The 13,371-nt window shown below is 36.8% G+C and overlaps 1 protein-coding gene across 6 annotated transcripts in view; it reads left to right on the top strand.

Moving 5' to 3' along the window:
• LOC131681573 (dedicator of cytokinesis protein 9) overlaps nt 1–2,541 on the top strand; it is a 314,839-nt gene extending 312,298 nt beyond the window's left edge. For all 6 annotated transcript variants that reach the window (XM_058962420.1, XM_058962421.1, XM_058962423.1 and 3 more), the window contains exons 11-12: nt 37–325; nt 385–2,541. In XM_058962420.1, the coding sequence (XP_058818403.1) occupies nt 37–325; nt 385–622 (527 nt within the window). In that variant the 3' untranslated portion in view covers nt 623–2,541. The remainder of the gene's footprint in view (nt 1–36; nt 326–384) is intronic.
• Nucleotides 2,542–13,371: the final 10,830 nt, after the last annotated feature.

Below are 13,371 nucleotides of genomic sequence, written 5' to 3' on the forward strand. Positions count from 1 at the left end.
GTGTAAACATGTGAATCTAAAATGCTTCTTTTGTAGCCCAGTACAGTTTTCCATACGTGCTAAAACGTATACCGGTCAAGGAGCGTCAATCGCTCGAACTTAGTCCAATCGAGGTGGCTATCGACGAAATGCAAGCCAAGGTAGCGGAATTGGAAGAGGTTGTTCTCGGGCCAATAGACTTGAAAAAGCTGCAACTACGGCTGCAGGGCAGTGTAGCGGTCACTGTGAACGCCGGTCCTCTAGCATATGCATCAGCATTTTTGGATCCGAAAAACAGTTCCAAATATTCCATCGATAAGGTAGAAGATTTAAAGGATGTCTTCCGGTATGATTTAACATTTTTTTTAACAAATACAACCGTACTGATATTTATTTTTTCCATAGAGATTTCATCCGGATCTGTTACACGGCTTTGCAGATCAACGCCAACGTCATCTCGTCCGATCAGCGAGAGTACCATAGTGCGCTGAAGGAAAATTACGAAAATCTGTGTTCGGCACTTAGCGATCTTCTGGGGGAATTTGTGTATCCCCTGGACGATAGTACTAGCAACGCTCACCGCCATAGTCTTGCCTTGTTCAGTGCCATCAGCGGGGCACCGAACAATTCCAGCACTGCTTAGATAGAAAAAAAACAAGGTAAGGTTGTACGTTCTTTTTCTACGATCTTTCCAATCAACACCACACGGAACTACGCACAACATTCGTTGAGGATGTTTTTTAGTAACACAAGGATAACTGATGCAACAAACTGGTTTTGCAACTTTAGGTAGAATAAATATTATAAACCCCTCCCCCACCGTAACAAAAGAACCCGCTCAAATTTTACCATAAAGAGAACCTAAAACTAGCAACTTTGAACATAAACCGTCTAAATTACAACTCTTTAAATTCCATTATATGCGACTCGCGCCATGTAGAATGAAACAAAGCGGCTACAGGTCAAGCTTTGCTTGAAGCAAGGTGTTAGCCCTACTACTTCTCTTTCGGTTTATTTTTTGGCTTCTGGCCATACATCAGAGCATGTTGAAAACATTGCCAAACACGTCTTCTTTGTATCTGCATTGTGGTTACAGTAAGTTAAGTTCTACCGTGAACAAAAATCGTGAAACGGTAGTAGCATTCTAGCACTCGAAAAAAGCATTGTTTAGGTGTTAAATCATGTAGAAACAAAAATTATTTTATATCGAACAAAACAACACAAAAATCTTATCAACGAAATTCGAGCGATTTTGGTCAGGGATTTCCCTCCTGCGGGCCATATTCGCTGGGAAAATTTCAAATTGGAACTTACCTCGCATAACTTAGTTTCAGTTAATCAGTCCTTTTTGGAGCGGTTCAATAAACCGCGGTAGAGACGCGCGCGTTCTACACCTAATGGGGAAAATGCGCGAAATTTATTCTGAGAGAAAAAATCTCTTATTTTGTTACGTTCTTCTTTTTTTTCTCCTACATACCAATATCATCTTTACCCTCGAAAAGTTAAAAAAAAACATACAAACATAGAACAATGATGCAGTAGAACAAGTGAATAAAAAACAATTAATACACAAGACTGCCAAAAATTTCGAATCGTATAAACTAAAATTATTACACGTACACTGTCTTTCGATTGGTAGACACAGATGTTGAATCTTTTACAACTGATAGGCAGAATCATAAAACTGTGTCCCCATACTCAGAACGGTAAAGGACATATTTTCGTTTAGTAATGAGTGAGGCACTTTCCGCTCCATGCTTAAAGCATAATTTTTGTTAGATATTATATTAAGTTGGAAAAAATTATTTTACTAGTCAAAAAATGAATCAATCATTTTAAAGTGTGTAAATTTGCCTGTTTTTACTTCTATGTATAAAGTTTTCTTTGTGATTGTTTCACATGTATCATTTTTTCTCTAACAATCATTCGATTTAAGAAAACCTATCGTTAGTAAAAACTCATTTAAAATATCCCCACGTTGTTGTTTTTATTGAATTTGGCCAGTTTTCGAGATGTTTAGAAGATATATAATAATAAATTCAGTGTACAATATTGTTATGAAATTATATTAACAGTTATTGTTTGCTTACTTGCAAACCGCTACCTTCGTGTGAAAAACAAACGATGGAATATGTGTTTTGCTGTAGAAGTCGTGTTTACAATCTCGAACTTATATTATATTACGTTTTCGTTTAAGCTAGGTTTACTGATAATGACACTCTTATCGAATACTGTCTAGAAATAACGCATATAAATCCTCACTGTAGCAGGTACACTGTCAGGTAGCATCTGAACCAGGAACAAAATAAACAACAGCAGTGATTATGTTTACTCGTATACATCTCTAGATTTAAGTAGGAATGTCATATTTGAAATAAAAATACACTCAATTATAGACAAGTGCGAATCTTTAGAAGAAACAAGTCGAACAATTTCTAAAGCTATACACAAAAATAATAGGAAACCTAGATGTGCACAGCAATCGATCGATCGATCGGTCAACAAGCGTAACAATATTGTTCAATATACTGTGTTATTTAAAAGTTGTATTCAAGTGTAATGGAAAGCTAAATAAATAAATAAATAAAATCAAAGTTACGGAGTCATATGTTACCATTGATGACCTTTTCCTCCAAACTACCTCCTCTCGCCACCCGTTGCAAATATATCTTCACGCTCTTGGTTGACCATGAACTTTATACTGTATTGAACTGAAGCTCAAGGAGTATTCAGAAAAAAATCATCAACTGGTTATTTATTACGCTTGCTTATCTTATGTTCTGTATTTCAGAAATTTCTTGGATAACCGTAAACATCAGTTGAACTCGATATCTCTGCTAGCTTTGCATTGTGTTCCCCCATGAGTTTGTGCTGCATTCATAAACTGGTTACGCCTGTAGATTTGTGACTTACAGTACAGGGAGTTCTTGAGATACCCTTGTGTAAATATAACCGTACCTGATAATTTATTTCGTAAAGAAAAGTTTTAAGTAAATAATCGTTTAATTTTGGGAAATGCTTTGACTAAAGAACTTGAATAAGAATGTGAAGCGAACTTTTTTTTTTAATTAGGTTCGTAGTGGAACTGTGGGATATCACTATTGATAACCTTGAATTGTCCAAGTTTATTCTCAACCACCAAAGGCATCAGTCACAATACCAGTGTGCTCTCTGCTGCTACCCAAGCCAGCGCAAACAGTTGCTTTTTTCTTGTATGTATTGTCTGAAGAACAAAGGGAACCCTTACTATTATTCTTGTGTGGTGATCTATCAAGATGACTGAGTCTCATATGTGATTCTTCGGGCTAACACGGTGGCCATTGACTTGCGGTCTTTCCGCATAAGACCGAATATTGGTGATGTGGAACATTTGCTGAAGGTGAAAATGCAGCTTCGGTTTTCGGAACTCAGCTTCATCCAGTTGGAGCACGTCAGGCGCGCGGTGCTGATAACGTTCAACAAATTCGCCCAGGAGAAAAGATTCATTTCGCAAAACAATTTGAAACACGTCACTATGGGTCACAGGGGCGGTTTTTTGGTACAAAAATCAATATCTTCCAAACCGTTCATTTTAGAGAAATTATGTCTGAGAGAATATTTGTGGGATTGGCTTTCTTTTAAAGTAAAATGTAACTAGGGTGGTTCTCTCGAACATTCTTTTCGAAAAATTATTTTTCGAACGAAATGGTATAGCAGGGTACTTACTTCAGCAAAGTTGTAGAAAAATGTTTTTCAAGAAACATTTTCAAATGCATGAAAGTTATAGCACTATCGGTTTTCATGTTATAATTATTTTTATTCTTTAACCTAGGGTGTTTCTGAAAAAGTCAGTTTTTTAACTATAACTTTTTAAGTAGTTAGTCTATCTTAATACTCTCTATGAAGCAATTTTAGTACTTTTCATTGCGCATATTTTTGCTGAAGAATGTGAATCGATATCATTTTTCGTTATCGAGTTACGATCATTTTTTTAAATAAAAATGATAGTTTTCAATGACCTCTAACTCAGAAGGTTGCAAAAAGTAGCAGCTAAATTTGTACTCTTTCGAAAATGCATAAAAAATACTATCAAATATCTCGAAATCAACTTTTGCTTTTTTGCCCTTCGATGTCATATATTAGCAACAACACCACGAGTCGTGACAGTTTAATTGGTATCAATCCCATTCATGTATCGAATCGCAGTAGCCGACGACTGCTTTGATGAACGCGTGTAGTGCTTTGTATTATTAGTTCCGTTAAAATGGATAAAAGAAAATCATTCGATCTCTGGAAAGTGACCAAAGGTGAAAATAGAAATAAAATAAAGGCTGGGTTTGAGAAAATTATGAGATCATTTGATGTGGGAGAAAATGAAAAAAAGAATTTCGCTCGGAATGCAAAAGCTGTATCAATTAAAACATGTAAAAGGTTTGATCAATTTTGGAAAGACAGTCATCAAATTGAGACGAAAGTGCTCGATAAAAAATCGAAATATTTTGAGAAGCTGTTAACAGTTCCAAAAAAATGCACTTCCTCCCAAACCAGTATTCACAGAAATTCGTCGCTTACTCAGAACAGAATGAAGGGTAATCCTTAATTCATTCGCTTTTAAAGTAACATGCTCTACATTTTATACTGTTCAAAATTATAGGCCGTCCAAAAAAACCGAGTGCATGAATTGTGCTTGAAAAGGAAAAGGAAACTTAATCTTTGGGAAAAGAAACACGTTACAGATAACTATAGCGACGACGATGCTGATGATGCTGATGATTGTGATTATAATAATTATGATGATGTCGATTATAATAAAATAGTTATGTAGAATAGTAAAATAAATATCTGCCAGAGCCTAACGTTTTCAATATTTGTGTACATATATTTGACAACCTCAAAAAATCATTTAAAAACTCGACTTTTTGATCTAGTAAAGCAGGTGCTAAATGGCGATGACCAGGTCCTTAACCCATTCATGCCCATGTTGTTTGTGGACAACAACGTTTTTAAACAGCTATAACTTTTGATTGAGGCGAGATTTGCTCACAAAAACAAGTAAGGCTCATTAATGTGATTATTGCCTTTAATTTGAGTATTAACAGTTACAAGGATCAGCTCTAAAACTGAAGTTATTGCAATTAGTCTGATTGGATTCCGATGGAGCAGTGCTGCCAAGGATAGTTTACGTTAACGACGGAAAATGATTTTTTCATATATCTTCGTTATGGTGCAATATTATTGAAAACTGATAAAACTTATCAATTTAGACTGTCGTTGGCTACGTTTTCTACGTAATTGGACTATTGTAATTATTCTAGGAGAATTGCATTGAGCATTACAAGGTAAAAATTGACCAGCTTCTAGCACTGCCATGGAAGCACCTTTATGAAAATAGGCTTTTCATGTTTCTTGACCCAACCGTTTTCAAGGAAAAATAGTTTTGAAACCCTACATGCACTAGAAAAAAGTTGGGCATGAAAGGGTTAAAAACAGCCGTAAGATGTCATTTGATCATAATGTTGATGTCAACATTTTTCGCTGAAGGATAAAAAAGAAAAAGTTGATTTTGAGATACTTTATAGTATTTTTGATGCACTTTCGAAAAAGTACAAATTTAGCTGCTACTTTTTGCAACCTTCTGAGTTAGAGGTCATTGAAAACTATCATTTTTATTTAAAAAAATGATCGTAACTCGATAACGAAAAATGATATCGATTCACATTCTTCAGCAAAAATATGTGCAATGAAAAGTACTAAAATTACTTCATAGAGAGTATTAAGATAGACTAACTACTTAAAAAGTTATAGTTAAAAAACTGACTTTTTCAGAAACACCCTAGGTTAAAGAAGAAAAATAATTATAACATGAACACCGATAATGCTATAACTTTGATGCATTTGAAAATGTTTCTTGAAAAACATTTTTCTACAACTTTGCTGAAGTAAGTACCTTGCTATACTATTTAGTTCGAAAAATATTTTTTCGAAAAGAATGTTCGAGAGGACCACCCTAGTTACATTTTACTTTAAAAGAAAGCCAATTTAATTTCCAAAAATATTCTCTCAGACAAATTTTCTCTAAAATGAACGGTTTGGGAGTTATTGATTTTTGTACCGAAATACCGCCCTTGTGACCCATAGTGCACGTGCTGGATAGTGACACCGCTAAAATCAAGATCCCTGTGTATATGGATAACGAAAACGTGGAAGTCAAATTACATGATTTGGCAGCACGTACTTATGCAATCTTAAATTCCCATAAGGGAAAATTGGACTGAACCACGCGTTAAGGGCACAAAACCTAACTTAAATTAAGTTTTATTTTATGTGTTTCGAATTCATCTCGTCAATAACTAGCACCAGCACTAGTTAGACGATGTATCTAACCTAGTACCCAAATTAGCACTAGTTAGACACAAAAAATCCAAACAGTTCACACGACACATGTGAACGTTCCAATGCATCTGACTTGTGCCGAGTGATGTCCCGGGTAGCCAATACAGAAGCTCAGGTTTGCTGACGAAAAAGCGAAAACGAACTCTTGTCTTTTGGCTAGGGAGCCAAACGCCTGGCATTATGCAATCTTAAATTCCCATAAATTCCCATAGTTACTGACGAGATGAATTCGAAAGCACGTACTTGCAAAGATTCATGTCGCATTTCGGAGCAGTGGATTCTATTACGGAGGACACATGGAGAAACTACTTCCCAGGTAAATCAAATGGTGTCTTTGTGGTGAGAATGCGGGTAGACCAACCCATTTCCTCCTATCTTACCCTGCAGTACAAAACGGAAGGGGGTGACACCATTATACAGCAAACTCTATGTGCATATCAAGGACAAACTAACACGTGCCAGTTCTGTGAGCAAACGGCACATTACAAACAACCCTGTCCAGAAGCCGCTAAGAAAAGCTCATCTACAGAAAGAAATGCCAACACTCAGTCTCCAATATCATTCCCTGAGCCACAAACGGTTGCCAACTTTATGGCTGCTGTTCAAGCTATAATGACAATTGCGAAAGCCGCGTCAAGTACCAAGAAACTTAACAGCTAATACCATTAATGAAGGAGCTACTAGCAATGACGGAGGGTTCACGCTCGTGACCCGAAAGGGAAAGAAGTTTGGAACAACACCTGATCGCGAGCATTAAGGCAGTAACCTCGATGATGACTCGGACACGTGCGACGACAACAGAGATATGAATGACCCCCGTAATACAGTTGACGACACGACACGAAAACGGATAGACTCTTAGTATTAATTGTTCACTATTTTTTATTTTTTACATCATGTAAATATATAAAAGACCCACGGTCTTGAATTGTTAAACACTTATTAGGTCTTAAAATCAAATTCATATTCATGGAATTTAAGAATACATTGAAAATCAATGTCAATCCGGCAAATTTCTCAGAACACTACATCCACCTTTTATACACACTCCCAAACACTCATTTACTAGTGCGTTCTGTCTGCACTGAGTGCCAATGACCGACGTCAGAGAAGTGGCTCCACCATCTGGACCTTAGATATCGGCCCATCAACAGATACACCGGGACCCACGGTTTAACTTCCCTTCCGAAGTAATGCGTGACTAAATAATTTTTCACCTCAGAAAATCTCAACGAACTCGGCTGGGATTGAACCAAGACCTACTGGTTTTATTGCTCTAGGCTATGCAAATACTATAAAAATCGCCTTTTTAACAGAAGCCCGGCGCACAGTAGAACGGAATCGAAAAAAAGCCGGACATTGATATTTGCGACGAAACTATTGTTTATGGCACTTTGATGTCTTCGGAAAGGTTTCTTTATTTTTTAAGTAGTTTAATATATTGTTGAAAAATTTTGATTTAAGGGGGTATATACGCAGATAAAAAAATAACTTTGCAAGTTGTTGCCAAAATTGATAGTCATGTATGGGAAGTTTGTAGACAAAATGATTTTATGAAACTTTGTTGAAGTAGCAAAATGGCTATCTGTTAAGCGAAAAAAGTTATTGGGTAAAATTGAAGTACATGTCGGAATACCCCCTTAAAAAGTGTTTTTTCATTGTAACTTTTTCATTTGATTTTTTACAGTTTTTCGATGGTCTAGAAAGCTGTAGATGCTTTCAAAACACACCTTTTTGCGCAATAGACCAACTCGCTATCTCCTCGTTTTTAGGATGTATGCCAGTTTTTTTTGTTTTTTTTTGGGCTAACTTTAAGGGGCTATGGTTTGTAGAGTAGCAGGTAGTAGCAGCAAAATTTATTTAATTTTAAATGAAAGACCTATCAGCCAGACAGGACGCTATTAATTTCTTTTTGATTCTGATGTTTAGTTTCCAGGATATGAATATTTGAATGTGTAAAAATGGCGCTTCTGCAGTTTTTTCAAATTATCTGCCGAAATTGACAACATAGATTAACACTTTATATATTTTTAGACAGCTTTTTCGATTACCTTTCGAACAAGCTATAGATTGTTGACTATTATCAAAAGAGATATTTAACATTAAATACGGACGAAATTTTTTATCATTTCCCATTGCTAGAAATATGACCAAAAGCATATAATCTATTATTAACGCCAAAACGGCTAATTTTAGGTCAATAGTATCTTCGGAGAATTTAATGGAGGCAATATGCCCTTTCTTTTGGTGTTGTATTTTTGTTGATTAATCCCCCTACGAGTGAGATATTTTCATAAATTTCCTTGAAAGTGATTGTATTGAAATGATGCCTTCAGAAAATTTGTAGCTCTTACTTTTGCGAATAACTTTACTGAAAACATCAAATATCTATTTTGAACACTTGAAAAGTTATGGCTTATTGTTTGTGGATTACTTATTGTCGCCTATTTATTGTTCAATATAGTAATAATCCATTGAAATAAGCCAAACATTATTATGATAAAACGAATTTTGTATTTCATTTTTCTATCTACAACCGCTAGAAATAATCACCTGATCGCGGGTCAATACGTACTGAAAATTCGCCGCGTCTGTTTTTATGTAGGGTTACCAACCGTCCTTATTTTAAAGGACATGTCCTTATTTTCGACGATTTTGAAAAGCGTCCTTATTTTGCTTAAAATGTCCTTATTTTAGTCTCAAGCCGTGGTAGCCATATTTGAAATCTTTCAGATCAAATTTATTACGAGAGAATTAAACTATTCAATCGTTTTCATTGGTCACTTCTTTCCAACGAGTTTTTTGTCAATAAATATGGCTACTTTTACAATGTTGATATTGACCAATTTAACAAATCTAACTAATGTTTGAGTTAGTGTTTTTCACTGCAGTAAGTAGCGGCGGATAAACCAAAATTCCGACCGAAGCCAGCCAGAACTCCGGCACGTATTCTTGCTGGATGGGCTGGATTTACTAGAGCACTCTAGTTAGTGTGTGGCCATGAGACCATGACGTAATACGTAATACGTATGACGTATCCAAACGAACATGAAATTTGACGTATTCATAATAGAAATACGTCAGATTTCTGCTCGCTTGGATACGTCAAACTCGTGTTGGCCACACTCTAACAAGAGTGCTCTAGGATTTACTGGAGAGGCGTATTTACCCAGTAAACGAAAAGGCGACTAGGCTGGTTTAAATAGACGCCGACGAGCGATAAGCTATTGAAACTTTGTATAGGCCATAGATAACAAACATATTGAGATGCGCGAAGACTGCAACTAAAAATTCCAATCGAACCCAAACCAACGATTCCAATCGAGCTATGTGAACAAATATGCCGGATTTAGGAATAAACGCGTCATTTCAAACACATAATGTAGGCCTTGTGGAGAAAATTAGCAGTAGGTGCTGAAAAATATGTGCATGAAAACGAACATTGATTCTTTTATTATATTAAATCATAGTTAAAGTTGTCTTTCAAAATTAACTACTCGTTTGTTAATTCATTTTCGTTAGGGTATAATCTACTGATACTGAAAGGGGGAGGGTAGTTTGGGGCGGTCGACATTCAGTGTGTCCTTATTTTGCTCTCAGCACATTTGGTAACCCTATTTTATGAATCTAATTTCAAGTTCCGTTATTGCTAACCAGCCCGTGTATCAGGTTAACAATTCTTTGTATTTCTCTTCAATGGTCGTTATTATCGCGTGTATTTTACAAATCATCCGATACGTAAAATAGAAAATACATACCTTGATTTATAACATCTCGCGCTATCATAACTCTTTGTCTGTATAACGTGTTATCACTCGGTAGTTTTCAACCAAATAAATATATCGTAGAGAAGAAGTAGCGAATTCTGTCTAAATACCGTTACAATAGATAGTGATCCGGCCCATTACGCAGATAAGATTAGCTTTTCTAGGCAATACTCCCACGGTCGGCTGTGTGGAGTTCAAATTGCTTTTGTTTGGGAAACATAGGATACTCTCGGTAGCCGGCTGCCCAGAGTTAAAAAAGAACCAAAAACTAAACAAGATCTTTTCTTTTTCGAGTGATCGTGTACTCGAAGATTAACTAAACAACTACATAATAAAATATTCTTTACAGGTCGCATCGCTTGCTTGGAGCGAATCCTAGACCTTATACCCTTCCAAACCACCAACTCCGCGACACCTATGGAAGAGTCTGATGAATCGTCGTCCTTCCGTTACGTAGGTAGAGCATCAACACTTCCCGTCTACTTTATCCTTTATCCTTCCCCGTGAACGATGGAGATGGGGGCGGCCGGCAATGATGGCTATCATGTGTTGAGGTTTTAATATGGGTCGGATTGGTATGAATTCCTACTTACCACTTCCTAAGCAACTCTTATTAGATAATCAGCAGGCATACATGATGAAGTCAGTGTGCAATCCGCCAAAATCATCGTCACAACGCAACGCAACGCATTTCAAAACAACAGTGTTTGAAAGCTTTATTTGTATGTCAGTTCTCAGTGCTTATAGTCGGCATAACACGAACTAATGGCAGGTTATCCAAAATATACGTGTTGCGTTTCGCAATTGACCGGGATGTTATTTCTGAATTTATAACACCATTTTACAATAAAAGTGTTTACTAAACAGATGTTATAAATTTCCTGTAACAGTGGTTACATTAGTTTACATGAAATATTATCACATTTAGACTTACATTTAGTACGAATCCACCTCGGCCAACGCTGATCACGAACTAACAAATATGACAGCATAGGCCGTTTGGTAGACAAAGGTTTATATATATATATATATATATATATATATATATATATATATATATATATATATATATATATATATATATATATATATATATATATATATATATATATATATATATATATATATATATATATATATATATATATATATATATATATATATATATATATATATATATATATATATATATATATATATATATATATATATATATATATATATATATATATATATATATATATATAGGCTATTTAAATGTAAACAAGTGTTCCTAGTTGGTGAATATTTCGTTTGTTGGAGCGATCCGCGTATCGCATAAACTGGTTGCTATGTTGCTACTCCGACTACACATACATTTTGGAATCGTACACTTATAGCGTACCCAGTTCGTTTTCGGTAGTCCAAGCATCTATAGTTGCTTCCAGCCGACCTCTCGCAACGATGGAGATTCTTCCACCCTTGTTGAACGTCTACATCCCGTTGAAGATTTCACCTTCGCTTTACAATGCATGGTAGTGACGGAATCACGATGGCAACGGCTACCGGCGGTAGCTATTGTTTCGCAGCTGTCGCTGACTACTCCATTCCAGCTTAGGCTTTGTTTGCCACCGTCATTCTAGTTTACGTAAATGAAATTTATAATACCAGATGAGTATACCAACCAATAACACCTCACTTTGTATCCTATTTCTAAGCTCAAACTTACTAGTTTTAAGTCAACTAGGTTAACCTCTAATTATAATAGTATTTTAATTCATAGTAATTTTAATAATTTTGTTGGGTTCGCTTTTAGTCCACGCGCAAGTATAACAGATTAATTTACCAAGCTATCTTCGCTTCGTTTATGTATATGCCCTATCTACTGTTGTCGATCCCCTGAAATTGAGTGTACCTAATTAGGTGTGGTTGATGATGGGGCGTAGTCAACACTCCCCTTCAGAATGCGCGATGGGTTATCCGTCAGCGTATTATCGGCAGCGCATACATCGAGCACTGTCTGTACACTGGCGCGCCGAACATGAACTTTTGGAGCCTGTCGCGTTGCAATAATCTTACCATTAGGTCAGTAGTTTCGATCAAACATTGGGTCGACGATTACTACAATGTCGCCGAAAGCAATTGGTTTTACTGGAGTAAACCACTTGGTTCTGCGTGTGATCGTGTCACGGATCCACTGCTTCTAGAAGTTCGCCATGATCTGTGATTGATTTCGACAGTTCCTTCTATATACCAGACTGTCATCGAAGTGAACCCACGACCTCAGACCGTTTACTGGTCCTAACAGAAAATAGTTAGGTGTTAGCACAGGTGTTTAGTCGTTATTCAGTGGAATGTCGGTCAGTTGTCACGAGTTGACAATGTTTTCTACCTCGATCAACGCGTTCTAATGCACTTCGACGGTAGGTAGTCTACTGGGTTCTAACTTGCTTAAATTCAGCTTCACGCTTCGGATCAGACGTTCTTAAGTGGGGCGAGCACGATAAATTGAAGGTCCACTATTGGGTGCGACTTGAGGTTAATTCGTTAGCCAGTTTTCCGAAATCGGAGCTGCTCTATCTTTTGCTTGATCACTTTTCTTGTAGCTTAAAAGCTAGTTCCGCGATCGCTATAGATGACAGCCAGTACTCCCTCCTAGTCATGATGTTTAGAATGCCATTACTCAAGAGTCGGTAGTCACCTTTTCTCCGAGTGTCGTCCAAGCTAACCAGAATCTGGCCGAAATAATACGCCCCATGTAGGTGAACGAAGGCGGCCAGATGAGCCATTGCTGGTGGTTGCGGATTTGCTCGATCATTTTTCCACCACTGGCACTCTCCGGATAGCATGATAGGTGGCTTTCAAATGAGGATTACGGTAGCGTTGTAGAACTTCGTTGATGATTGTGGAATGGTTTTGGCCATACTACTCAGAAGAGTGGTCCATCTAGAGTATTCTTGCGACCTTGTAACAGGATTTATAATTCTGGAATGAATATATAGATGTGGAATTGCTGTCGGTTTCTCGAAGCTAGGAATCGGAAGCCAGACGTGTACATTTTGTCCAAGAACTTCTTATCATCAGAACCAACGACTGTCCGGCGATAGATTGGGAACACTGCGTTTTTCATCGGCAACGTTCTGCTTCGTTGGAATTCAATCGGAATCTCAGGCACCATAACACGTCGTTGGAATCTGTCCAGAAGTACCGCTTGCTAACCGTGATTGACAGTGATGTCATTATCGTATCCGCCAATCGGACACCGAATAAGGCC

This window comes from Topomyia yanbarensis, chromosome 2, assembly GCF_030247195.1.
Source record: "Topomyia yanbarensis strain Yona2022 chromosome 2, ASM3024719v1, whole genome shotgun sequence".
In the NCBI taxonomy this organism is placed as follows: domain Eukaryota; kingdom Metazoa; phylum Arthropoda; class Insecta; order Diptera; family Culicidae; genus Topomyia; species Topomyia yanbarensis.